At 35.7% G+C, this 27,105-nt stretch overlaps 3 protein-coding genes across 5 annotated transcripts; 1 reads left to right on the top strand and 2 right to left on the bottom strand.

Moving 5' to 3' along the window:
• On the top strand, positions 1-4,092 carry LOC137743654 (4-hydroxybenzoate geranyltransferase 2-like). The gene is made up of 8 exons (XM_068483586.1): positions 1-434; positions 1,386-1,521; positions 2,112-2,233; positions 2,520-2,589; positions 2,695-2,844; positions 3,207-3,342; positions 3,453-3,549; positions 3,734-4,092. The coding sequence occupies exons 1-8, from the start codon at positions 1-3 to the stop codon at positions 3,801-3,803; spliced, it is 1,215 nt and encodes a 404-aa protein (XP_068339687.1). The 3' UTR covers positions 3,804-4,092.
• A 3,733-nt stretch (positions 4,093-7,825) lies between these two features.
• On the bottom strand, positions 7,826-12,584 carry LOC137743578 (4-hydroxybenzoate geranyltransferase 2-like). 3 transcript variants are annotated; one of them, XM_068483500.1, is made up of 9 exons: positions 11,991-12,582; positions 10,409-10,544; positions 9,902-10,023; positions 9,474-9,543; positions 9,223-9,372; positions 8,540-8,675; positions 8,335-8,431; positions 8,104-8,177; positions 7,826-8,018 (listed from the first exon to the last, which is right to left on the bottom strand). In XM_068483500.1, exons 1-8 carry the CDS (start codon positions 12,401-12,403, stop codon positions 8,108-8,110), a joined length of 1,194 nt encoding a protein of 397 aa, XP_068339601.1. In that variant the 5' UTR covers positions 12,404-12,582; the 3' UTR covers positions 7,826-8,018; positions 8,104-8,107. The 3 variants fall into 3 exon arrangements, with proteins under 3 accessions (XP_068339601.1, XP_068339600.1, XP_068339602.1); XM_068483499.1 differs by having other exon boundaries at positions 7,826-8,024; positions 11,991-12,581; XM_068483501.1 differs by lacking the exon at positions 9,223-9,372 and having other exon boundaries at positions 7,826-8,024; positions 11,991-12,584.
• An 8,877-nt stretch (positions 12,585-21,461) lies between these two features.
• Positions 21,462-27,105, bottom strand: LOC137743518 (4-hydroxybenzoate geranyltransferase 2-like). The gene is made up of 9 exons (XM_068483425.1): positions 26,658-27,105; positions 24,137-24,272; positions 23,626-23,747; positions 23,198-23,267; positions 22,947-23,096; positions 22,251-22,386; positions 22,047-22,143; positions 21,816-21,889; positions 21,462-21,736 (listed from the first exon to the last, which is right to left on the bottom strand). Exons 1-8 carry the CDS (start codon positions 27,068-27,070, stop codon positions 21,820-21,822), a joined length of 1,194 nt encoding a protein of 397 aa, XP_068339526.1. The 5' UTR covers positions 27,071-27,105; the 3' UTR covers positions 21,462-21,736; positions 21,816-21,819.

The raw sequence follows: 27,105 nt of genomic DNA, 5'->3' as shown, positions 1-27,105 counted from the left end.
ATGGAGTCCTTTTTGGTGGTGTGTCGCACTTCCGCTTCAAGTAGGTTTCTGAAACATTCATATCCTCTCTCTCACACCCTATTCGCACCATCTTCTTATTACCCAACCTCCACCGCCACCATCACTGCCACCAGCAATCCAAACCCTTACCGCTATCCCAACGCAAGACGGTTAGGCTCGTTCTGTCAAAGGCACCGTGGGGATACTTGCAGTCGCGTTGGCTTTGATCACAGACTCGGATCGCACATGTCGTGCTCGTCTTCACCTTCTACTGCCGCAAAGAGAGGTGCAAATCAAACCATCAGCAATGATAACGACAAGGTTGAGGGTACTTGGATCGACTTGTACCTGCCAATGCGAGCTCAGCCTTATGCTAAGCTCGCTCGCCTCGACAAACCGATCGGCACCTGGTTGTATGCGTGGCCTTTTTGGTGGTAAGTGAAAAGAATGAGAGGAAAGTTTGAGTATTAACTGTTATGTAATAACTGTTATAATTAGGTTTATTTAGAATTAAGCCCTTGCAACTCTTATTTTTCAAACAAAAAATTCACATAATTTTAAACATCCTAATAAAATCGAAATTTCAGATAGACTGCCATACAAACAAATATGTAATCAAACGGTTGTAAATTCAAGCCAAGTTTAATTAATTCGCCGTACAATAGTTAATTTATTTAAGTTTTTTTTTTTAATTGGTGTGGAACTTTTGACATCCCACATCGTCCAGGGGAGTGATCCTTAAATGTATATTCATGTCTCTACCTGGCACAAGGTCTTTTGGGAGCTCACTGGCTTCGGGTTCCATAGGAACTCTGAAGTTAAGCGAGAAGGGGAATAGAGCAATTCCATGATGGGTGACCCACTGGGAAGTTGCTCGTGAGTTCCCAAAAACAAAACCATGAGGGAATGGTAAGTCCAAAGCGGACAATATCGTGATACGGTGGTGGAGCGGGCTCGGGAAGTGATCCGCCCCGGGCCGGGATGTGACAATTGGTATCAGAGCCTAACCCTGGTCGTGATGTGCCGACGAGGACGTTGGGCCCTTAAGGGGGGTGGATTGTGACATCCCACATCTCCTAGGGGAGTGATCCTTAAATGTATATTCACGTCTCTACCTAGCACGAGACCTTTTGGGAGCTCACTGGCTTCGGGTTCCATTGGAACTCTGAAGTTAAGCGAGAAGGGGGCTAGAGCAATCCCATGATGGGTGACCCACTGGGAAGTTGCTCGTGAGTTCCCAAAAACAAAACCGTGAGGGAATGGTAAGCCCAAAGCGGACAATATCGTAATACGGTGGTGGAGCAGGTTCATAAGTGATCCGTCCCGGACCGAGATGTGATAGAACTGGAAGTCAACTATGCTTATTGGTGGGTGCATGCGTGCAGGTCAACAGCATTGGCAGCAAATCCAGGGCAGCTTCCCGATATTAAGATTTTGACACTACTTGGATTTGGAGCTCTGTTTATTAGGGGCGCCGGATGCACCATAAACGATCTCGTTGACCGGGATATTGATATCAAGGTACAAATTAAGTCCATTATGGTCATTTTGTATGCGAAATTGATTTCTGTACACATTTTTTTCTGCAAACTTTTATTGATGTATGAAATTCTAAGGAAAACAATGGTGTACTCAATTTCCTTTTTGCAAATTGGTTAGACAATGAATTTAATCCTTTGGCTACGCTTCACAAATATTTATTACAGCGAACTGATGTCATCAGTTTATCTTGTTTTTATTAATTATTTATGGCCAAGCCACATTAGGAGTAATTATTGTCACTTGATGTTATTTGATCTATTATATAACTTAAATTAAAAAATTATTATCATCCCTATTAGTACACAACATGGTATAGTAGAATGGTGTACTGGTGGGACAAACACTAAGAAATTATTGTTAAATCACTTGGGTGACTTTTTTGAAAATTGAAGTTGAGACTCCGGGGTTTGGAACCTTTGGTTTCACTAGACATTTACGATTTCGCTTATATCTGGTTTGAATGCAGCACGGTAAATTTCTCTAATGATCAGGGGAAAGACGAAGAAATTTACTTTTTTGATGATTAATACTTTGTTTATGTGATAGAAGTTCTGCAATTGATTGATCAGGTGGAACGTACAAAGTCGCGGCCTCTTGCAAGTGGTGTTTTGACGCCTTTTCAGGGGATTTGTTTTCTTGGATTTCAATTGCTTTTGGGTCTTGGAATTTACCTTCAATTGAATAATTATAGGTAATTAGCATCCTTATTTAAATTCATTAGGATGATGCTAGAGAGACTATTTGCTTGAATTATATTTTGTAAATCACATGACAGTTGATAATTGGTTTCTTCTTTAAATCATTAAAGAAATAACTTAGTCATCACCCGTCGCATCATGTGATTTATAAAATATGTTTAAAAACGATCTCCCTAGTATTTTCCCTTTAGTTAATCTGATTAATTATTATGCCAATATTATTATAATCCGCTATGAATATGAAACTAGTTTGTGTAACTCATTAATTGGAATTTACAGCTGCGTTTTGTGCGTTTCATCCTGGTTCCTAATTTTCACCTATCCTCTCATGAAGAGATTGACATACTGGGTAATTGATTACAATTTCGTGACTACATTTAACGACTAATTACGTCATTAAAAAGTATAATATGGTATTATATATCACATCATAATGCGTATATATTTAGTGCAGCCTCAAGCCTATCTAGGTTTGATGATAAATTGGGGGGCTTTAATAGGATGGGCAGCAGTAAAAGGAAGCATTGATCCAGCTATAGTGCTCCCATTGTACTTTTCTGGAGTATGCTGGACACTGGTCTATGATACCATATATGCACATCAGGTAAAACAACGAGTAATGCTATGCACACCAAACTATTTTTTTACCAAGTTTTGTTCACCAATTAAATGCCTTAGATATTGTAAGTCATATGTTGGGACAGGAGACTGGACCTTACTTATTTTCAACAAGTAAAACTTTAACATGACATATAATTTAGTCATGAATAAATTTGGCAAAAAAATAATTTGGTGTCTCGAACATTATTGAAAACAAACACGTCGCTATTGTGCTCCTTGTCAAAAGTTGTAGTTTCCAAGATTTGAGTATGATCAAGTTATGGAATAATTAAGTAGTAATATAAGATAACTTTTTCGATGCAATCCAACAAAATTAAGACGTTTTCTGACCAAGCTTGCTTGCAGGACAAGGAAGATGATCTGAAAGTAGGTGTTAAGTCTACGGCATTGAAATTCGGCGGCTCAACCAAAAAATGGATTACTGGGTTTGGAATTATGTGCATGAGCAGTCTTGCCCTCAGTGGATACAATGCTGAAATCGGTTATTGTCTTTTTTCCCCTCTTTATTTTAATTTTTTTCTTTTTTTTCATAATTAATTTTCTCTTTTACCACATCTTCACACTCAAATCTTTCAATTATATATGGAGCAGGGTGGCCGTACTATACATTTTTGGGGGTTGCATTTGGACAATTAGCTTGGCAAATATCAACAGTTGATCTTTCATCCCCAGCTGATTGCAGTAGAAAGTACGTGTTGTCATGGAAAAAAAAACACTATTTAGGGCTCATTTGAAAACCAATTGGTATTTAATTTTGTTTTTAAACAGTTATCAAATGGGCTCTTAAGCTTACAAGTATTTATTAGTTTTGTTTTGCTTTGAACAAGATAAGCTTATTGACTTAGCATTTTCTCTTTTTGTATTGGTTCCAGATTTGTGTCGAACAAGTGGTTTGGCGCTATTTTGTTCATCGCAATCCTATTTGGACGACTTTCATCATAAGGTGGTATAAGGTCTATTAATGTTGAGCATATAGTAAGGTTGGTTATGTCTTCCATTAATTCTAATTTGGAGCTTTTTTGACAGATACAGTTCATCTTTCTCTTGCACTGCAGCAGAACTCGTGTATTGGCATGGAGGTTGCAAGGTCATCTAAATGCAGCACTCAAATGAGTGCAAGGATCAAACGTTGTAATATTTACTGTTGTATTTCAAAAATAGACCATTTTCTTGGGGCTTTTGTGGACTAAATGTTGTAATATTCATTTCAATTTGAAGTCAAACAGCAAATATGATGAAATTGTTCCATATTTATGTCAAACAAGTGTTTTGGTGCTTTTATTTTCAGTGGAATCCAGTTTCAGAATATACATACAGTTACTTGCAAGTTGCAACCTTGATGCAAACTCGTCTATATTATTGTCGATATTTCTCCAATTAAGAAATACAAAATATCCTCAACAAATCCAAATCCCTCAGAATGCATAAGCGTAATTGCTGTCCTTGAAAATGGTCCATGGTGAGATCGCCTTGTATTCTGCAAAACGTTCAAAAATGACAGATGGAAAAGAAGGATGATTCGTTGGTCTCGTTCTGGGCACTTGTCACCATCTCTTATGGCTCATGCACATGCTGGATACAGCACTTCGTTACACCAAAGAAATATCTCATGTATATGAAGTATTGTCACTCCTTCTCCACCTTTCTGTTGATCCTTATATTCCAATGGCTTAAGAATATCATGTCTGTGGCAATTTGATGTTTGATATTATTTTTTTGTTAATTTCTGGTTTTGGAAATAAAGTTGATGAAGAACAAAAAGGAATGAAGGAAAAAACTTGTATATTTCTGTGAAAGGAAGATTGCGGCTGAAATCATAGCAGAGCTTACACAACAAAACATTTTCTTACATCAATGGCTTTAGATCCAATCTATTCCATAAATAGTAAGTCATCTATGAGGACATGATACTTGGCTAAGTCTAAGCCATATGAGTTATACAAAAATGAATTTGAATCTAAACCTTACACTTGTCCAATTGACTAAAGAAACCATTGCAACTTAAATCAAATGAACCAGTAAAATAATTTACACTTCAACACTCCCTTTAAATTGTTGACTGCTTTTATTCCAAGCAATACTCTCAAGTAGTTGAATCATAGTTGAATCCATCCTGACAATGCCTTAGTGAATATGTCTGCAACCTGTTTTACAGGGAAAGTGCTCATAGGAGCCGCGAATATACTACATAAGGGGTTCTTCTAATCTGCAATACTTCAAATTCATAACACATTCTTGCAAGGCTTCTCAGATGAAATGGTATCTCATATTGATGTTCTTAATTTTCTGGTGAAAACATGATTCTTTGTCATAGCAATGGCTGAGGTATTATCAACCATAAGTGGAGTTACATGTAGCTCCTTGAAATCCTCAAGCACAAATCTCAATCAAATGTCTTGACTTGTTGCTTCGGCTGCATTAACATACTCAGCTTCTGCAGTTGAAAGTCAAATACAATGTTACTTGACTGAGGCCCTAGAGAACATTCTGCTTCCAACGAAAAATCCATATTCATAGGTGTTTTCATGTCATCTTTACTGCCACTCCAATCACATAGTAACTTATCAACAAAGCTTCTTTACCCTTTTGATACTCAATCTTCCATAGTCACTGCTACTCTAATATACTTCTTACTAATGCAATGTGTAAATCTAGCTAGTAAGCTAGCTGCAAACATGATGTCTGGCGTTGTGGCTGCTAAATCTAGCAGACTCCCAACATTCTGTCTACACACATTTTCCTTTGCAGGATCACTGTTATCATTCTTGCACAATTTCTCACTTGTAACAAGAGGTGTGCTAACTTGCTTGCAGGTAAATATGCTCTTGACAGGTAAATATGCAAAGTCAATGCATATTTCTTTTGACAGGTAAATATGCTCTGTATCATACCCATGCCAAGGAAATGATAAAAGAGCCCCAATATACCATGTCATCATCTCTGACTTGAATTCAGCAAGCACCTCTTCACTACTTCCAGTACACACAATGTCATCAACGTTAATTGAGACAACTAAGGGTCTATTTGATACTTTACTTGAATCTAACTTTTTAAACTCAAAAACAGTTTTCAAGTTTTAGATCTTAAAAACTTGTTTGGTAGGACTATTTTCAAAAACTGAACTCAAGACTAACTAAAAAATATAGTCTATTCTCTAAAAACATAAAAAGTGAGTTTTTAGAGTTTTTAAACTTAAACTCACTCATTTCTTTTCTCTCCTTCCTCCTCTCTCACTCCAAATCTCTCTCTCTCTCTCTCCCCTCTCTTTTTTTACATTTTTCATCTCTCCTCCAATATGCTTTATTCATTCTCTCGGTTCTTTCTCCCACTCATCTTTCTCTCTATCTCATCCAATCCTTTCTCTTCTTTCTCTTTCCTTCAATCATCTCTTACTTTCTTTCCTCCTCTCTCTTTCTCCCTCTCCTATGACCCCCTATTTTTAGATCTCTTTGTCTAATTTAAGTCGTAAGATTTAAAAAATTTAAATCGCAAACCAATCAAGTTTTTGAGTCTTAAAGAAATTGTTTTCAACAAATGTTTTTGAGAAATAATAAAAAATTTCAAATAGGATACCAAACAGGCTCTAAAATTCCAGAATTCCCCTTGGTCTTGATGGATAATGTTGCCTCACTTGAACTTCTGGTGTATCCACAATCAATGAGATATGAGTCGATTTCTTCATACCAGGCCCTTGGTACCTATTTTATACCATACAAGGCTTTCTTCAATTTGTACACTTTGTCTTCAGCATTTTAACCACAAAACTATCTGGTTGATCCATATATACCTCCTCCTTTAGTACACCATTATGAGGGTCCTGATGGTATCTAATCTAGCCACACAAGCATATGTCTCGTTAAAATCTATCTCAAGCTTTTGTACATAGCCCTTGACCACAATCCTTGCCTTGTGTTTTGGTATTGAGCCATCTAAATTCAGTTTGGTCTTATAGACCCATTTGACACCAATTACTGGCTTTTCTTACTAGTCTATTAATTAGCTCTAATATTTCATTCTTCTCAATCATCTCCATTTCAGCTTCTATGGCCTTTTACTAAGCCTTGTCCTTTGCAGCTTCTTCATAGTTTTTTGGCTCAATTATGCACATGTTACACCTTGCATATATCTTACTAAGATCCTTCATCTTCACAGGTGTTGAGCTAGGGGTAGTTGATTCTGTCTCAAAACTATGTGAACTTGAACCAATCTCAGATGAACTTGAGCCAATTTCAGCTTAAGAATCATGAGTACTAAAGGCTGGAACATGGGGAATCAACTGAAAGGTGGAGAGGAAGTGACAGTACTTCATATACATGAGATATTCTTTGGAGCACGAAGTGCGGTATCCAACTTGTGCACGAGTTAAAAGAGGAGATGACAAGCGCCCAAAACGAGTGACAGTACTTCATATAGATGAGATATTTCTTTGGAGTCACGAAGTGCGGTATCCAGCTTGTACACAAGCAAGAAGAGAAGATGACAAACGCCCAGAACGAGACCACGTATCATCCTTCTTTTCCATCTGTCATTTTTGAAAGTTTTGCGGAATACAAGGTGATGCCAAGAACATACTTTATCTCCCCACGGACCATTTTCAAGGCGAGCAATTACGCTTATGCATTCTGAGGAATTTGATTTGTTGAGGGACATTTCGTAATTGTGAATTGGAGAAATAACCAAAATAATATATACGAGTTTGCCTCAAGGTTGCAACTTGCAAATAAAAAGGGCAACCCCAAGCCAGCAAAAGTTATCTGCTTTGCAAGGATCAGAGGAACGTCTATCATACGTAGTTTTACCTTTGTTTTCCAAGTAACTATATATATATATATATATATATTCTGAAATATGATTCCACTGAAAATAATAGCACATATATATTCTGAAATATGATTCCACTGAAAATAATAGCACCGAAAACACTTGTTTGACACAAATCTGGAACAATTTCAGCACACCTGCTGTTAGACTTCCCAATTGAACTGAAAATTACAACATTTAGTCCCATAAAGCCCCATGAAAATGGTCCACTTTTGAAGTAAAACGATAAATATTACAGCATAAACATTGATCCTTGCCCACATTTGAGTGCTGTATTTAGGTGACCTTGCAACCTTCTTGCCAATATACGAGAACAGTGCAAGAGAGAATGATGAACTGTATCTGTAAAAAAGCTCCAAATTAGAATTAATGGAAGACATAACCAACCTTAATATATGCTAAAAATTAATAAACCTTATACCTCCTTATGATGAAAGTCGTCCAAATAGGATTGCGATGAACATAATAGCGCCAAACCACTTGTTCGACACAAATCTGGAACCAGCACAAAAAGAGAAAAGGCTAAGTCAATAAGCTGATCTTGCTCGAAGCAAAACAAAACTAATAAATACTTGGAAACCTAAGAGCCCATTTGATACCAATTGGTTATCAAACGAGCCCTAAATAGTGTTTTTTGCATGACAATGCGTACTTTCTATTGCAATCAGCTGGGCATGAAAGATCAACGGTTGATATTTGCCAAGCTAATTGTCCAAATGCAACCCCCAAAAATGCATAGTACGGCCACCCTGCTCCATATATAGTTGCAAGATTTGGGTGTGAAGATGTGGTAAAAGAGAAAAATTATGAAAAATATAGGAAATTATAATAAAGAGGGGAAAAAAAAAGACAATAACCTATTCCAGCATTGTATCCACTGAGGGCAAGACAGCTCAAGCACACGATTCCAAACCCAGTAATCCATTTTTGGGTTGAGTCGCCAAATTTCAATGCCGTAGACTTAACACCTACTTTCAAATCATCTTCCTTGTCCTGCAAGCAAGCACGGTCAGAAAACATCTTAATTTTGTTGGATTGCACATTGAAAAACTTATCTCATATTCTACTTAATTATTCCATAATTTGATCACACTCAAATCTTCGAAAATACAACTTCTGACAGGGAAAAAGCAACGTGTTTGTTTTCAATAATATTAAACTATTTTTTCGCCAAATTTATTTATGACTAAATTATGTGTTTGTAGACTGTACGCATGTTATAGATTTTGTTGAAAATTAGTAACGATTAATCTCCTTTTCCAACATAACTTACAAAAACTAAGACATTTTATAGGTGAATAAAACTTGGTAAAAAAAAATTTGGTGTGCATAGCATTACTCCTTGTTTTACGGATAAGGATTCTCTCCGGATTCTCTTTGTGGGAATCCGGAGATTAATCAATCGTGTCTATTTATCGTATATCGTATGGTCAGTTTTCGTTAAGTAATATTTATATTCAATTTTAAAATAATTTCTAACCGCACGATATATAATGAACGAACATAATTAATTGATCCTCCAGATCCTCACAACGATTACCTGATGTGCATATATGGTATCATAGACAAGTGTCCAGCATACTGCAGAAAAGTACAATGGGAGCACGACAGTTGGATCAATGCTTCCTTTTACTGCTGCCCATCCAATCAAGGCCCCCCAATTTATCATCAAACCTAGATAGGCTTGAGGCTGCGCCAAATATGCATTATTATGTGATGTAGAATACCACATTATACATTATAATGACGTAATAAGTCATTAAATGCAGTCATGAGATTGTAGTTACGTACCCAGTCTGTCAATCTCTTCATGAGAGGATAGGTGAAAATTAGGAACCAAGATGAAACCCCCAAAACGCAGCTGTTAATTCCAATTAATGAGTTACACAAGCTAGCTTCATATACATAGCAGATTATAATAATATTTGCATAATAATTAATCAGATTAACTAAAAATGCTAGGAATAGTTAATATATTTAAGATAATTACATATTTACCAATACCGTTTCAATTCATCATATTTCATCGGATTCGAGATGTGATTGACAATATTTTGTAAATCACGTGATGCAACGGGTGATGGTAGAATTATTTCTTTTATGATTTAAAAAAGAAATCAATTATCAACTACCATATCATATGGGTTTATAAAATATAAATCAAGTAAATGATCTCTCTAGAATCATTCTAAATAAATCTTAGTAAGAAAGCTAATTACCTATAATTGTTCAATGGAAGGAGAGTTCCTAGAACCAAGAGCAATTGAAATCCAAGAAATGAAATCCCCTGAAAAGGTGTCAAAACACCACTTGCAAGAGGCCGCGACTTTGTACGTTCCACCTGATCAATTAATTGCAGAACTTTTGTCATATGAACTAAGTAATATTTTTTTTTTTTTTTAGTCAGAGAACTAAGTAATTATCTATCAAAGAATAAATTTCTTCATCTTTCCTTTGTACGCTCCACCTCATAATAATTTTTAAATTACGTGTCATAATATGAGTAGATTAATAATATCAGGTGACAGTAATTAATAATTAAAAACAAGATGACATCAGTTCACCGTAATAAATATGTTGTGAAATGCAGCCGAAGGACTAAATTCAGTATCTAACCAATATGCAGAAAGAAAATTTCATAAATAAATAAAAGTGACCAGAAAAAAAAAAGTGTATATAAATCAGTTTCGTATACAAAATGACCATATATAATGGACTTAGTTTACCTTGGCATCAATATCCCGGTCAAGGAGATCGTTTATGGTGCATGCGGCGCCGCTAGTAAACAGAGCTCCAAATCCAAATAGTATCAACATCATAATATCAGGAAGCTGTCCTGGACTTGCTGCCAGTGCTGTTGACCTGCATGCACCCACCAAAAGCATAATTAACTTCCAGTTAAAACAAATAAATTAATTACGTCGACGTTGCCAGCGTTTAGAGTGCAACTTATACGATATGAATATAACGTCACTGTAACAACTCATACAAGTGATATGTAACACGACATCAAAAAGATTTATACATTATATCAGTGATACTTGACACCAAAATACCCTTGCCATATATGTAAATCTTTTTTCTAGCAAACGTTAGAGCATCTTCAATCTTGGAGATGCATATGTAGGTGGAAATTGAAAAGCCACTTTTATACTTTCATATACATCTATGGAGATGTAAATTTTAGTTTTGCTCCAATGCATAAATGTAAATGAGGAGATCAAAAATTTAATTTATTCGTTTTTGTGTAATTTATTTTTTTGTTAACTCTTAAAAAAAAATTAACGTAACTATTTTTTTCGCACAATTCAATCAAAAAATTTCAAAATTTGGACAGCATCGATTTCATCTCATTCGGACGCTAGTTTCATCAGAAGAAGGTTAAAGTAAAACTATAAAAAAATAAAATAAAAATAAAAAAATTGGATGAGGAAGTGTTTTGTGTGAGAATTGAAAGAAAAGAAAACTGGTGGCTGGATGAACAAACGTTATGCCTGTATAAGGGGACCTTTTTTCAAATGGTTTTTTCATTTTTCTTTTTTTTTTTGGGCGATTAAATGGTATTTTTTGGATTATTTACAACCATTTGATTAAACTTTGCTTGAATCATGACCTTCCAAATGCGTGGCGAGTATTGGGTATATTTGCGCGTGGGAGCGCGTTTACTTCCTTTCCTTTCCACTTCCACGTGAACCTCTCTCCAAGACTGGCGCAAATTCCGACCTTTGTACATTGAAATGCGTAAAAAAAAATTTACTAAATATATAAAAAGTTTATTTCTACATTAAATATATTTAAAAATTAATATTTAAAAAATATATATATACAAATATTACTTAAATATTACTCGTACATCCGCAAAACCGGAGGATATTCCCGCCAACCAAGATGTAAAAGTGGGTTTACGACCTCATTTGCATCTAGGATTGGACATGCACCTAAAACAATGCTTTTTAGCCAGATCTCACTTTTCATTTTGGTTCTTATGATTTAAAATTGATAAAAATACTCTGTGAGATTCTTCATCCTTAATCATTTTGATCATTGTATGAAAAATTTCCACTAGATTAAAGAAACAGCATGTTCAAAGGAGGAGGGGTTGATTTCACAAAAATACTCTGAATTTAACAGAAATTTCTCACAGAATAACTAAAATGACCAATAGTGTATAATCTCATGACCATTTCATTTTAAATCTCAAAGATCAAATTGATGAATTATGTCATTCTCATGTACCGTTATGGATTAAAAAATCCTAATTATTTAACAGTAAGTACTCAAACTTTCTTCTACATTCCTTTCACTTACCACAAAGAAGGCCAAGCAAACAGCCAGGTGCCGATCGGCTTGTCGAGGCGAGCGAGCTTAGCATAAGGCTGAGCTTGAATTGGCAGGTACAAGTCGATCCAAGAACCCTCAGCCTTGTTATTTTCCTCGCCGCTGGTTTGATTTCCACCCTTCTTTGGGACAGTAGATGGTGAAGACGAGCTCCAGATCTGCGATCTGAGTCTGAGATCGAAGTCAAAGTGACTGAAAGTATCCCGAGGACAGTGCCTTTGACTGAATGAGCCCCACCGTCTTGCGTTGGGATAGCGGTAAGGGTTTGGATTGCTGGTGGCAGTGGTGGTGGGAGTGGAAATTGGGTGATAAGAAGAGGCTGCGAAGAGGGTGCTAGAGAGAGAACGTGAAGGTTTCAGAGACACCACCAAAAAAGACTCCATTTGTCAGAATATTTCACTCAAAGATGCAGCACACTTCGGTCTCTTCGATATGGAGTATTTATACAATTTATGGTATTTTTATGTTTTGTTTTGTTGTATTGTTGACAGCTATTAATTTATTATAGGGGAATTTTGATATATAGACGCTTTGATTTTAAACGTAATAAATTAAACATCTATTAGACTGTTACTTTTGAAAATTTGATTAAACATTTTTCTAATAATTTTGGTGCTTAATATCATTTCATTTTATTTTCTTAGAAGTCTATTCATGTTTTTTTATTGAAATATTTATGTTAGTAAATTAAATAGAATGTAAAATAAACTCGTTAGGTACGTTTGGTTATAACGGTATGTTTGATTATATCGGTATATTTGGTTACTTATAAGATGAATACATTTGGTTTATGATATATCTGAATTTCCAGTACATTTGGTTTCTTGGTATATTTGAATTTTTGGTCATTTAGTTTCTTGGTGCATTTGAATTTTTGGTATATTTAATTATGGTACATATGAATTTTTGGTACGTTTTTTTTCATTACTTTTTTTTACTAATAATGAGGAATTACTTTAATTAATTATTTTTTTACAAAAAGAATCATTAAAGACATAGGAGCTTAAATTACTTTAATTATTTTTTTTTAATAGAAAGATTCATTAAAACGTAGGAGTTTAAAGGACTGGGAAATTAATTTCCTAGATTGTAGGCAATTAGTTACAAAGTGAAGTGATGTTGCCTTTAAACTAATTATAGGTAATTTTAAAATAAAGAAATGTTGATGTGGTAATTGGTCAAAGTCTCTTAATCTAAGTTTAAAAAAGAACCAACTGTAGACATCGAAATTTCAGTAAAATAAATGTTAATCAATGTATTAAAATTACAACATTTATTTACTTCACCAACCTCACACACTTACTTCACCTACAACATCTATTTACTTCACCAACCTCACACACTTACTTCACCTACAACATCTGTGATATCCCGTCCCTAAAATTATTATTTTATTTTATTCTTGACGTATTTCGAAGATTTGATTGGAACTAGTTCTTTATTTCTCCAAATTTGAGAAAAACGAAGTGAGGGTTACTTTAGTCATTTCTAATTTTCTTGACCTTTTCGGTCAACTCTTGAATTGGTTAGGTAGAGTTCGATTCCATGAGCGCGTAGGCGTAAACAGATCTTATTTCCGAGTCCGAACGGAGAAGTTAGAGTCGTTTGAAGTTGGTGGCATTTTGGTAATATTACCAAATTGCTATAAATTAAAGGGGAGGGAAACCTCCAGAAAAAAAGGGGGGAGAGTTTTTCGGAAAAATGGGGGAAATGAGCTGCCTAACCCGTTTTTAGGGAGAAATTGACTCATAAACCCACCAAACTTGACCCACTTGTATCTTTTTCATCCGAGCTCCGTTTTGGATGATCTTGGTGTCCATGGAAAGCTCTTGGCGAGCCCTACATTTTTGTGATTTTAGATTTCCCCATTTCCTTTCCATCTTTGCAGCTCGATTTCGCAAAGTCCACGACTTTTCCGGCGGTTTTATCATTTTTCCGACGATTCCGGCAATGATTTCCTTCGAGTGAGGTATGAAACTTCATCTACTCTTCATAATCTTCGAGTAGGTATGCTTAGTTCGTGCTTTCGTATTCGTTTTAGAGTTGGGTGTTTAGAACACCTAGAAATCCGGTTTTCTCCGGTAAAATTGGACGGTTTTCGGTTAGAAATTATCGTCGGCCTAGTTGTGAAAAGTGTTTCCCTTGTTGAGCTCTAGCTACCACGTAAATTTGAGCTCCTCTAGTTAATGTTGAAATTCGGGGTTTGTAAACCCTCCACCTTGACTTCCACCGCGTGTGGAGGTGCGTGGGATCGTTCACGAGTGTTGTCTAGGTTTTAAATACCTTCTAGTGATCATGTGAACCTATGTCTAGCTTGGTTGCCAAAGATTCAATTGTTGGGTGTGGTGATCAATTTGGATCACCACTTGTTTGTGTGATTGACGACAATTCGACCATTGGATCATAATGAAATTTTAGTATGTTATCCTCGAAGCATAATGTGGACTTTGGAAAGTTATGGATCATAAATCGGATTTGCGGATTGTTGTGGACCCCATCGTTGACCGAGAGTTGATTTTTGGTCAACATGTCTCGGAATGTTCTAAATAATAAAATTAGTACCATGGGAGACTTAAGTGAAGTCTAGTGGGCCTACATTGGTTAGAGAGTGACTTGAACATGTGTGATATGGTTATTACCTTGATTTCTTATATTGGTACCATCTGTGAATTTAACTTGATCTTATAATGTCATTCTATTGAAATGTGATTATATATTTATATATATTTATATATATTTAGCCATAGACCTATGTTTATCAAACATGATTTGGCTTGTGTACTGATGATGATCGTGGTAGGTGAATTGACGTGCATATTCGAAAGGTGTTTGAATTACATAAATGGTATGTTATGATGAAATGTGAGTGACTTTAATATGTGTGAATATGAAATGGCTTTATAATCATTTTTCCTATAAATTGTTAATTTTCATATTTAGCCAATGATATAGTTATATGAAGTGGGATTTGACGTGCATATTGGAAACATGGTTTGTTTTGTATGAATGGCTTGATTTGATGAGGTGAGGGCTAGTGGTGGACCGTTAACCCATTGTCATCGGGTTTGTTGCTTTGAAACGTGTCAATGCTCGTTTCATTATTTCATTTCTTGTTTCGTTGAGCCTTTATAACTTGAGTAACTTGATTCATGTGTTGTTTCATCGATTGGTGGTTATGCAATGTACTCCGCGATTCCGTTGAGTGATGGTCCGGAATCCTTCCTACTCCACTCTGCGATTCTGTTGAGTGATGGTCAGGAATCGTATCTTGGTTTGGGTTCCGTTGAGTGATGGTCCGGAATCCCTCTTACTCTGTGATCCCGTTGAGCGATGGTCTGGGATTGTATCCACCTTAGTTCATTGAGTTTAGTTTGAGATGGTTGCAAAGGTGTAGGCTTTGGATGAACTATGTCGCCCTACTTCTACTTTCATTGTGTGTATGTGAATATGGATGTGAGATGCTATGGTTGTTTGGATTGAACTTTTGGATGTTTGGGTGACTCCCTCGGTGTTTTCAAAAGTTTGGTATTGATTTCTTAAGAAATATTTATATTCAAGGTTTTTAAATTATGATTGACGGCTGGTTTTATTATTGTATCACATGCTTATTTTATTGTCCCTCACCCGAGCCTCTCAGCTTATCTGAGTGCCTGAGTTGCCAGTGCACCAATTCCATAATGTTGGCATTGACTTTACATATGACAGGTATGAGTAGATTATGGGAAACCGCTTGATATTTTGGTTCCGTTAAGTGGTCTGGAACCCAATGTTGTTGGATTCCGTTGAGTGGTCCGGAATCCTTGCTCTAGTTCATTCCGTAAGGTGATTTAGAATCCTAAATTCGAGTAGATGGGAATTACCCACAATAGATATTGTGAAAATAAATTAGAATTACCATGTTATTATTCTTAAACCCAAATTGGGAATTATGTAGAGTTCTTTAATTAAATTCGTGAAATGATATGTTATCTCACTGATTGCTTAACGAAATTAAATGTTAATATTGTACTTCGTGATTCCTTGACATGTTACAAGCTATGTATTGAAATATAATGTTGGAAGTATAGTGATTAGTATGATGAAGTGAAATGTGATTTGAGTTGTGTATTGGAATTGGCTGTGACATGTGATTGAAACGCATATTGAATTGCTTGGGAGATGTGAGTTCTAGTAAATGACCGATGACCCATTGTGATGTGGATTTTGCTCAATATTGCTTCGTTCGTTGAGTTTCGTGAATTGGGTAACTTGAATCATGTCTTGTTCCTTCGAGCCGTTGTTATGTTTCTTGGACTTCCGTTCAATTCGGTTGGGTGGATTGGAACTGAGTTCTGTTTGGATTCCGTTGAGTGATGGTCCGGAATCCCCTTTGGAGCCTTGGTCCGTTGGGTGGTCCAAAATCCCCTTTTCCAAAGATGTAGTCTTCAACTGAATTGTGTTGCTCTAGCCTTGCGTTTCGACTTGTTGTATGTGTTATTGATGATGTGATGGTTGACATTATTGATTGAGGTGATTATGGAATGACGCTGCATATGAGTGGGGTCATCATGAGTATTTTAGTTGATTAATACTTCTAGAGATTAATGTGTGCTTTGTTAATTCTTAACTATGTTACACACTATGAAATGCGATTGTATGTGGAAAACGTGATGAATTATGTGATGGTTGAAGTGGAAAAAGTAAATCATCATGTGGGATTGATATGTTGGATACCATGGTTATGGTTACGACTAGACTCGTTGATAAATGTGGCTAGAGAATGGTATTGTACATCGTTGGTTCTTGAAAATGATATATGTTGTGAATTGCGGTATCATGTTGTGACATAATTGCCTATATATTGTTGGAGGGGGAAATCATGATTTTCATATGGGTTGTTATGTAACCCTGAGTCAAGTAATTTCATGCTTGTCGAGTTCTATTGATTGATTGAGAAACGTTATACCTTTCGACTTAATTGGAGTGTGTTATATGTCAATTATTGTGCATGACGAACTACGAATGGCTTGATCCCTGTTTAGGGTACGTAGGCAGTCTAACGGGGAGGTTAGATGCAGTCATAAAGCATACGAAAATAACTATGTAATTCGATTATTGTGTTGTGCTTGCCCATATCTCGGAGGTGAGATATGGTAGATACGGATTTTTGGTGACGTCACGTGTCAATTCTGGACGTATGTCGGGATTGAGGCGTGACAACATCCACTTACTTCACCTACAACCTCCACTCACTTCACCTACAACATCCACTTACTTCATCTACAACATCTATTTACTTCACCAACCTCACACACTTACTTCACCTACAACATCCATTTACTTCACCAACCTCACACACTTCACCTACAACATCCACTTACTTCACCTACAACCTCCACTTACTTCACCTACAACCTCCACTCACTTCACCAAAAAAATGAATGGTGGTGATTCACTCTCAAAGCCTATAAATGTTGAGCATATAGTAAGGTTGGTTATGTCTTCCATTAATTCTAATTTGGAGCTTTTTTGACAGATACAGTTCATCTTTCTCTTGCACTGCTGCAGAACTCGTGTATTGGCATGGAGGTTGCAAGGTCATCTAAATGCAGCACTCAAATGAGTGCAAGGATCAAATGTTGTAATATTTACTGTTGTATTTCAAAAATAGACCATTGTCTTGGGCTTTTGGGGACTAAATGTTGTAATATTCATTTCAATTTGAAGTCAAACAGCAAATATGATGTTGTTCCATATTTATGTCAAACAAGTGTTTTGGTGCTATTATTTTCAGTGGAATCCAGTTTCAGAATATACATACAGTTACTTGCAAGTTGCAAACTTGATGCAAACTCGTCTATATTATTGTTGATATTTCTCCAATTAATAAATACAAAATGTCCTCAACAAATCCAAATCCCTCAGAATGCATACGCGTAATTGCTGTCCTTGAAAATGGTCCATGGTGAGATCGCCTTGTATTCTGCAAAACGTTCAAAAATGACAGATGGAAAAGAAGGATGATTCGTGTGGTCTCGTTCTGGCCACTTGTCACCATCTCTTCTTGCTCGTGCACATGCTGGATACAGCACTTCGTTACTCCAAAGAAATATCTCATGTATATGAAGTATTGTCACTCCTTCTCCACCTTTCTGTTGACTCCTTATATTCCAATGGCTTAAGAATATCATGTCTGTTGCAATTTGATGTTTGATATTATTTTTTTGTTAATTTCTGGTTTTGGAAATAAAGTTGATGAAGAACAAAAAGGAATGAAGGAGAAAACTTGTATATTTCTGTGAAAGGAAGATTGCGGCTGAAATCATAGCAGAGCTTACACAACAAAACATTTTCTTACATCATTGGCTTTAGATCCAATCTATTTCATAAATAGTAGGTCATCTATGAGGACATGATACTTGGCTAAGTCTAAGCCATATGAGTTATACAAAAATGAATTTGAATCTAAACCTTACACTTGTCCAATTGACTAAAGAAACCATTGCAACTTAAATCAAATGAACCAGTAAAATAATTTACACTTCAACACTCCCTTTAAATTGTTGACTGCTTTTATTCCAAGCAATACTCTCAAGTAGTTGAATCATAGTTGAATCCATCCTGACAATGCCTTAGTGAATATGTCTGCAACCTGTTTTACAGGGAAAGCGCTCATAGGAGCCGCGAATATACTACATAAGGGGTTCTTCTAATCTGCAATACTTCAAATTGATAACACATTCTTGCAAGGCTTCTCAGATGAAATGCTATCTCATATTGATGTTCTTAATTTTCTGGTGAAAACATGATTCTTTGTCATAGCAATGGCTGAGGTATTATCAACCATAAGTGGAGTTACATGTAGCTCCTTGAAATCCTCAAGCACAAATCTCAATCAAATGTCTTGACTTGTTGCTTCGGCTGCATTAACATACTCAGCTTCTGCAGTTGAAAGTCAAATACAATGTTACTTGACTGAGGCCCTAGAGAACTTCTGCTTCCAACGAAAAATCCATATTCATAGTTGTTTTTCATGTCATCTTTACTGCCACTCCAATCACATAGTAACTTATCAACAAAGCTTCTTTACCCTTTTGATACTCAAATCTTCCATAGTCACTGCTACTCTAACATACTTCTTACTAGGACAATCCGTAAATCTAGCTAGTAAGCTAGCTGCAAACATGATGTCTGGCGTTGTAGCTGCTAAATATAGCAGACTCCCAACATTCTGTCTATACACATTTTCCTCTGCAGGATCACTGTTATCATTCTTGCACAATTTCTCACTTGTAACCAGAGGGGTGCTAACTTGCTTGTTCTTGTATCCAAATTTATTCAGCAAAGTCAATGCATATTTCTTTTGATAGGTAAATATGCTATGTATCATACCCATGACAAGGAAATGATACAAGAGCCCCAAGTCAGTCATTTTATACCATGTCATCATCTCTGACTTGAATTCAGCAAGCAACTCTTCACTACTTCCAGTACACACACTGTCATCAACATTAATTGAGACAACTAAGGGCCTGTTTGGTAATTTAATTGAATCCAACTTTTTAAACTCAAAAATAATTTTGAAGTTTTAGGCCTTAAAAACTTGTTTGGTATGACTATTTTAATAAACTGAACTCAAGATTAACTCCAAAATATAGTCTATTTTCTATAAACATAAAAATTGAGTTTTTAGAGTTTTTAAACTTAAACTCACTCCTTTCTTTGCTCTCCTTCCTCCCCTCTCACTCCAAATCTCTCTCTGTCTCTCTCTCTCTCTGTCTCTTCTTCTTTTTCTCTCCTCTTTTTTTTTTTTTTTACATTTTTCGTCTCTCCTCCAATTTGCTCTCTTCATTCTCTCGGTTCTTTCTCCCACTCCTTTTTCTCTTTATCTCGTCCGATCCTCTCTCTTCTTTCTCTTTCCTTCAATCATCTCTTACTTTCTTCCTCCTCTCTCCTCTTTCTCCCTCTCCTACAACCCCCCATTTTTAGATCTCTTTGTCTAATTTAAGTCGTAAGATTTAAAAATTTTAAATCGCAAACCAATCAAGTTCTTGAGTCTTAAAGAAATTGTTTTCAAGAAATGTTTTTGAGAAATAATAAAAAATTTCAAATAGGATACCAAACAGGCTCTAAAATTCCAGAATTCCCCTTGGTCTTGATGGATAATGTTGCCTCACTTGAACTTCTGGTGTATCCACAATCAATGAGATATGAGTTGATTTCTTCATACCAGGCCCTTGGTACCTGTTTTATACCATACAAGGCTTTCTTCAATTTGTACACTTTGTCTTCAGCATTTTAACCACAAAACTATCTGGTTGATCCACATATACCTCCTCCTTTAGTACACCATTAAGAAATACATATTTGACATTTGGTTGGAACAATTTCCAACCCTTTTGTACTGCTAAAGCAATGAGAGTCCTGATGGTATCTAATTTGGCCACACGAGCATATGTCTCGTTAAAATCTATCTCAAGCTTTTGTACATAGCCCTTGACCACAAGCCTTGCCTTGTGTTTTTGTATTGAGCCATCTAAATTCAGTTTGGTCTTATAGACCCATTTGACACCAATCACTGGCTTTTCTTAATAGTCTATTAATTAGCTCTAATATTTCATTCTTCTCAATCATCTCCATTTCAGCTTCTATGGCCTTTTACTAAGCTTTGTCCTTTGCAGCTTCTTCATAGTTTTTTGGCTCAATTATGCACATGTTACACCTTGCATATATCTTACTAAGATCCTTCATCTTCGCAGGTGTTGAGCTAGGGGTAGTTGATTCTGTCTCAAAACTATGTGAACTCGAACCAATCTCAGATGAACTTGAGCCAATTTCAGCTTAAGAATCATGAGTACTAAAGGCTGGAACATGGGGAATCAACTGAAAGGTGGAGAGGAAGTGACAGTACTTCATATACATGAGATATTCTTTGGAGCACGAAGTGCGTTATCCAACTTGTGCACGAGTTAAAAGGGGAGATGACAAGCGCCGAAAACGAGTGACGGTACTTCATATAGATGAGATATTTCTTTGGAGTCACGAAGTGCGGTATCCAGCTTGTGCACAAGCAAGAAAAGAAGATGACAAACGCCCAGAACGAGACCACGTATCATCCTTCTTTTCCATCTGTCATTTTTGAAAGTTTTGCGGAATACAAGGTGATGCCAAGAACATACTTTATCTCCCCACGGACCATTTTCAAGGCGAGCAATTACGCTTATGCATTCTGAGGAATTTGATTTGTTGAGGGACATTTCGTAATTGTGAATTGGAGAAATAACCAAAATAATATATACGAGTTTGCCTCAAGGTTGCAACTTGCAAATAAAAGGGGCAACCCCAAGCCAGCAAAAGCTATCTGCTTTGCAAGGATCAGAGGAACGTCTATCATACGTAGTTTTACCTTTGTTTTCCAAGTAACTATATATACATATATATATATATATATATATTCTGAAATATGATTCCACTGAAAATAATAGCACCGAAAACACTTGTTTGACACAAATCTGGAACAATTTCATCACACCTGCTGTTAGACTTCCCAATTGAACTGAAAATTACTAAATTTAGTCCCATACAGCCCCATGAAAATGGTCCACTTTTGAAGTAAAACGATAAATATTACAGCATAAAAATTGATCCTTGCCCGCATTTGAGTGCTGTATTTAGGTGACCTTGCAACCTTCTTGCAAATATACGAGAACAGTGCAAGAGAGAATGATGAACTGTATCTGTAAAAAAGCTCCAAATTAGAATTAATGGAAGACATAACCAACCTTAATATATGCTAAAAATTAATAAACCTTATACCTCCTTATGATGAAAGTCGTCCAAATAGGATTGCGATGAACATAATAGCGCCAAACCACTTGTTCGACACAAATCTGGAACCAGCACAAAAAGAGAAAAGGCCAAGTCAATAAGCTGATCTTGCTCGAAGCAAAACAAAACTAATAAATACTTGGAAACCTAAGAGCCCATTTGATACCAATTGGTTATCAAACGAGCCCTAAATAGTGTTTTTTGCATGATAACGCGTACTTTCTATTGCAATCAGCTGGGCATGAAAGATTAACGGTTGATATTTGCCAAGCTAATTGTCCAAATGCAACCCCCAAAAATGCATAGTACGGCCACCCTGCTCCATATATAGTTGCAAGATTTGGGTGTGAAGATGTGATAAAAGAGAAAAATTATGAAAAATATAGGAAATTATAATAAAGAGGGGAAAAAAAAGACAATAACCTATTCCAGCATTGTATCCACTGAGGGCAAGACAGCTCAAGCACACGATTCCAAACCCAGTAATCCATTTTTGGGTTGAGTCGCCAAATTTCAATGCCGTAGACTTAACACCTACTTTCAAATCATCTTCCTTGTCCTGCAAGCAAGCACGGTCAGAAAACATCTTAATTTTGTTGGATTGCACATTGAAAAACTTATCTCATATTCTACTTAATTATTCCATAATTTGATCACACTCAAATCTTCGAAAATACAACTTCTGACAGGGAAAAAGCAACGTGTTTGTTTTCAATAATATTACTCTATTTTTTCGCCAAATTTATTTATGACTAAATTATGTGTTTGTAGACTGTACGCATGTTATAGATTTTGTTGAAAATTAGTAAGGATCAATCTCCTTTTCCAACATAACTTACAAAAACTAAGACATTTTATAGGTGAATAAAACTTGGTAAAAAAAAATTTGGTGTGCATAGCATTACTCCTCGTTTTACGGATAAGGATCTTCTCCGGATTCTCTTTATGGGAATCCGGAGATTAATCAATCGTGTCTGTTTATCGTATATCGTATGGTTAGTTTTCGTTAAGTACTATTTATATTCAGTTTTAAATTAAAATTTTAAAATAATTTCTAACCGCACGATATATAATGAACGAACACGATTAATTAATCATCCAGATCCTCACAACGATTACCTGATGTGCATATATGGTATCATAGACAAGTGTCCAGCATACTGCAGAAAAGTACAATGGGAGCACGACAGTTGGATCAATGCTTCCTTTTACTGCTGCCCATCCTATCAAGGCCCCCCAATTTATCATCAAACCTAGATAGGCTTGAGGCTGCGCCAAATATGCATTATTATGTGATGTAGAATACCACATTATACATTATAATGACGTAATAAGTCATTAAATGCGGTCATGAGATTGTAATTACGTACCCAGTCTGTCAATCTCTTCATGAGAGGATACGTGAAAATTAGGAACCAAGATGATACCCCCAAAACGCAGCTGTTAATTCCAATTAATGAGTTACACAAGCTAGCTTCATATACATAGCAGATTATAATAACATTTACATAATAATTAATCAGATTAACTAAAAATGCTAGGAATAGTTAATATATTTAAGATAATTACATATTTACCAATACCGTTTCAATTCATCATATTTCATCGGATTCGGGATGTAATTGACCATATTTTGTAAATCACGTGACGCAGCGGGTGATGGTTGAATTATTTCTTTTATGATTTAAAGAAGAAATCAATTATCAACTACTATATCATATGAGTTTATAAAATATAAATCAAGTAAATGATCTCTTTAGAATCATTCTAAATAAATCTTCGTAAGAATGCTAATTACCTATAATTGTTCAATGGAAGGAGAGTTCCTAGAACCAAGAGCAATTGAAATCCAAGAAATGAAATCCCCTGAAAAGGTGTCAAAACACCACTTGCAAGAGGCCGCGACTTTGTACGTTCCACCTGATCAATTAATTGCAGAACTTTTGTCATATGAACTAAGTAATAATTTTTTTTTTTTTTTTTTTAGTCAGAGAACTAAGTAATTATCTATCAAAGAATAAATTTCTTCATCTTTCCTTTGTACGCTCCACCTCATAATAATTTTTAAATTACGTGTCATAATATGAGTAGATTAATAATATCAGGTGACAGTAATTAAAAATTAAAAACAAGGTGACATCAGTTCACCGTAATAAATATGTTGTGAAATGCAGCCGAAGGACTAAATTCAGTATCTAACCAATATGCAGAAAGAAAATTTCATAAATAAATAAAAGTGAACACAAAAAAAAAGTGTATATAAATCAGTTTCGTATACAAAATGACCATATATAATGGACTTAGTTTACCTTGGCATCAATATCCCGGTCAAGGAGATCGTTTATGGTGCACGCGGCGCCCCTAGTAAACAGAGCTCCAAATCCAAATAGTATCAACATCATAATATCAGGAAGCTGTCCTGGACTTGCTGCCAGTGCTGTTGACCTGCATGGACCCACCATAAGCATAATTAACTTCCAGTTAAAATAAATAAATTAATTACGTCGACGTTGTTAGCGTTTAGAGTGCAACTTATACGATATGAATATAACGTTACTGTAACAACTCGTACAAGTGATATGTAACACGACATCAAAAAGATTTATACATTATATCATTGATACTTGACACCAAAATACCCTTGCCATATATGTAAATCTTTTTCTAGCAAACGTTAGAGCATCTTCAATCTTGGAGATGCATATGTAGGTGGAAATTGGAAAGCCACTTTTATACTTTCATATACATCTATGGAGATGTAAATTTTAGTTTTGCTCCAATGCATAAATGTAAATGAGGAGATCAAAATTTTAATTTATTCGTTTTTGTGTAATTTATTTTTTTGTTAACTCTTAAAAAAAAAAATTAACGTAACTATTTTTTTCGCACAATTCAATCAAAAAATTTCAAAATTTGGACAGCATCGATTTCATCTCATTTGGACGTTGGTTTCATCAGAAGAAGTTTAAAGTAAAACTATAAAAAAATAAAATAAAAATAAAAAAATTGGATGAGGAAGTGTTTTGTGTGAGAATTGAAAGAAAAGAAAACTGGTGTCTGGATGAACAAACGTTATGCCTGTATAAGGGGACCTTTTTTTCAAATGGTTTTTTCTTTTTTTTTGGGCGATTAAATGGTATTTTTTGGATTATTTACAACCATTTGATTAAACTTTGCTTGAATCATGACCTTCCAAATGCGTGGCGAGTATTGGGTATATTTGCGCGTGGGAGCGCGTTTACTTCCTTTTCTTTCCACTTCCACGTGAACCTCTCTCCAAGACTGGCGCAAATTCCGACCTTTGTACATTGATATGTGTAAAAAAAATTTACTAAATATATAAAAAGTCTATTTGTACATTAAATATATTTAAAAATTAATATTAAAATATATATATACAAATATTTTTCAAATATTATTCGTCTCGCGTTTTTAAATACAAATGCACTTATTAGGTTTATATAATCTAATTTTTCAACTAATTCAAACCGAAAAAAAAGTCCATACCCAGTACGCCAAATTCCAATCATTTTTCTATTATTACAATGTTACTTATTATATTCAATAAATGAATGAATAGTTGAATTACAGAGATAACATCTTACAACTAGAGAAAATACTGAAGATGATAATAATTTTCGTATACACGTTTAGACGGATAAGATAGATTTAAATAATTTATTATATATTACATAAACTAATTAATTTGAACATTAAATAATATCATTTTTCAAAAAGGTGAGTTTTAGCGTACATAATAATGTTGTGATCTTAAAATAGGGCAATAAAACCTTATAAAAATAAACATAAATGTTATATTCAAGAGAGAAGAAAAAAAGTAAAAATAAAATGGTGGGGACTATTTAAAATAAAGAAAACATGCAACTATAAAAAAAAAAGATAATGGGATCCTCTTAAGTAAAATCGTGCAATTAAAATAATGTTAAGAATAGAGTTGTCTTCTTCCTCGCGTGAGGCCGATCCTACAACAAAAATTTCCAGATTCCGACGTTTATATATAAGCCCGCATAACTCAATGGTGGGGACTATTTAAAATAAAGAAAACATGCAACTATAAAAAAAAAGATAATGGGATCCTCTTAAGTAAAATCGTGCAATTAAAATAATGTTAGGAATAGAGTTGTCTTCTTCCTCGCGTGAGGCCGATCCTACAACAAAAATTTCCAGATTCCGACGTTTACATATAAGCTCGCATAACTCCCTTTCATCCTCGTCTAGATCTGCCTAACTCCGTCTAAAATTTTGAGTCCTTCTAAAGTGAGCGCCCTAGACTGGCACCTACTCCGGCTATTCGCAAGGCCGGCCCTGCCTTTACATGCCTTTTTCCGGTGAGTTGCAAATTTTGTAGCTCATACATCCGCAAGACCGAAGGAGATTCCCGCCAACCAAGATGTAAAAGTGGGTTTACGACCTCATTTGCATCTAGGATTGGACATGCACCTAAAACAATGCTTTTTAGCCAGATCTTGCTCTTCATTTTGATTTTTGTGATTTAAAATTGATAAAAATACTCGGTGAGATTCTTCATATATAATCATTTTGATCATGTTATGAAAAATCTCCACTAAATTAAAGAAACCGCCAGTTCAAAGGGGAAGGGGTTGATTTAACAAAAATACTCTCAATTTAACAGAGATTTCTCACAAATAACTAAAATGACCAATAATGCACAATCTCATGCCCACTTCATTTTAAATTTCAAAGATCAAATTGATGAATTATGTCATTCTCACGTACCGTTATGGATTAAAAAATCCTAATTATTTAACAGTTAGTACTCAAACTTTCTTCTTCATTCCTTTCACTTACCACAAAGAAGGCCAAGCAAATAGCCAGGTGCCGATCGGCTTGTCGAGGCGAGCGAGCTTAGCATAAGGCTGAGCTTGAATTGGCAGGTACAAGTCGATCCAAGAACCCTCAGCCTTGTTATTTTCATCGCCGCTGGTTTGATTTCCACCCTTCTTTGGGACAGTAGATGGTGAAGACGAGCTCCAGATCTGCGATCTGAGTCTGCGATCGAAGTCAAAGTGACTGACAGTATCCCGACGACAGTGCCTTTGACTGAATGAGCCCCACCGTCTTGCGTTGGGATAGCGGTAAGGGTTTGGATTGCTGGTGGCAGTGGTGGTGGGAGTGGAAATTGGGTGATAAGAAGAGGCTGCGAAGAGGGTGCTAGAGAGAGAACGTGAAGGTTTCAGAGACACCACCAAAAAAGACTCCATTTGTCAGAATATTTCACTCAAAGACGCAGCACGCT

Source organism: Pyrus communis, chromosome 8, assembly GCF_963583255.1.
Source record: "Pyrus communis chromosome 8, drPyrComm1.1, whole genome shotgun sequence".
Classification (NCBI taxonomy): domain Eukaryota; kingdom Viridiplantae; phylum Streptophyta; class Magnoliopsida; order Rosales; family Rosaceae; genus Pyrus; species Pyrus communis.
This window is presented reverse-complemented; position numbering and strand designations above follow the sequence as displayed.

Excerpts from the sequence above, each read along its gene's own strand:
- LOC137743654 (XM_068483586.1), top strand. The coding sequence starts at position 1 with ATGGAGTCCTTTTTGGTGGTGTGTCGCACTTCCGCTTCAAGTAGGTTT. Across the intron at positions 2,234-2,519 it reads CTTCAATTGAATAATTATAG|CTGCGTTTTGTGCGTTTCAT; the intron begins GTAATTAGCATC and ends TGGAATTTACAG. Across the intron at positions 3,550-3,733 it reads CCAGCTGATTGCAGTAGAAA|ATTTGTGTCGAACAAGTGGT; the intron begins GTACGTGTTGTC and ends TATTGGTTCCAG.
- LOC137743518 (XM_068483425.1), bottom strand. The coding sequence starts at position 27,070 with ATGGAGTCTTTTTTGGTGGTGTCTCTGAAACCTTCACGTTCTCTCTCT. Across the intron at positions 24,273-26,657 it reads TTTGCTTGGCCTTCTTTGTG|GTCAACAGCACTGGCAGCAA; the intron begins GTAAGTGAAAGG and ends GGGTCCATGCAG. Across the intron at positions 22,144-22,250 it reads TGGATACAATGCTGGAATAG|GGTGGCCGTACTATGCATTT; the intron begins GTTATTGTCTTT and ends TATATGGAGCAG.
- LOC137743578 (XM_068483500.1), bottom strand. The coding sequence starts at position 12,403 with ATGGAGTCTTTTTTGGTGGTGTCTCTGAAACCTTCACGTTCTCTCTCT. Across the intron at positions 10,545-11,990 it reads TTTGCTTGGCCTTCTTTGTG|GTCAACAGCACTGGCAGCAA; the intron begins GTAAGTGAAAGG and ends GGGTGCATGCAG. Across the intron at positions 9,544-9,901 it reads CTTCCATTGAACAATTATAG|CTGCGTTTTGGGGGTTTCAT; the intron begins GTAATTAGCTTT and ends TGGAATTAACAG.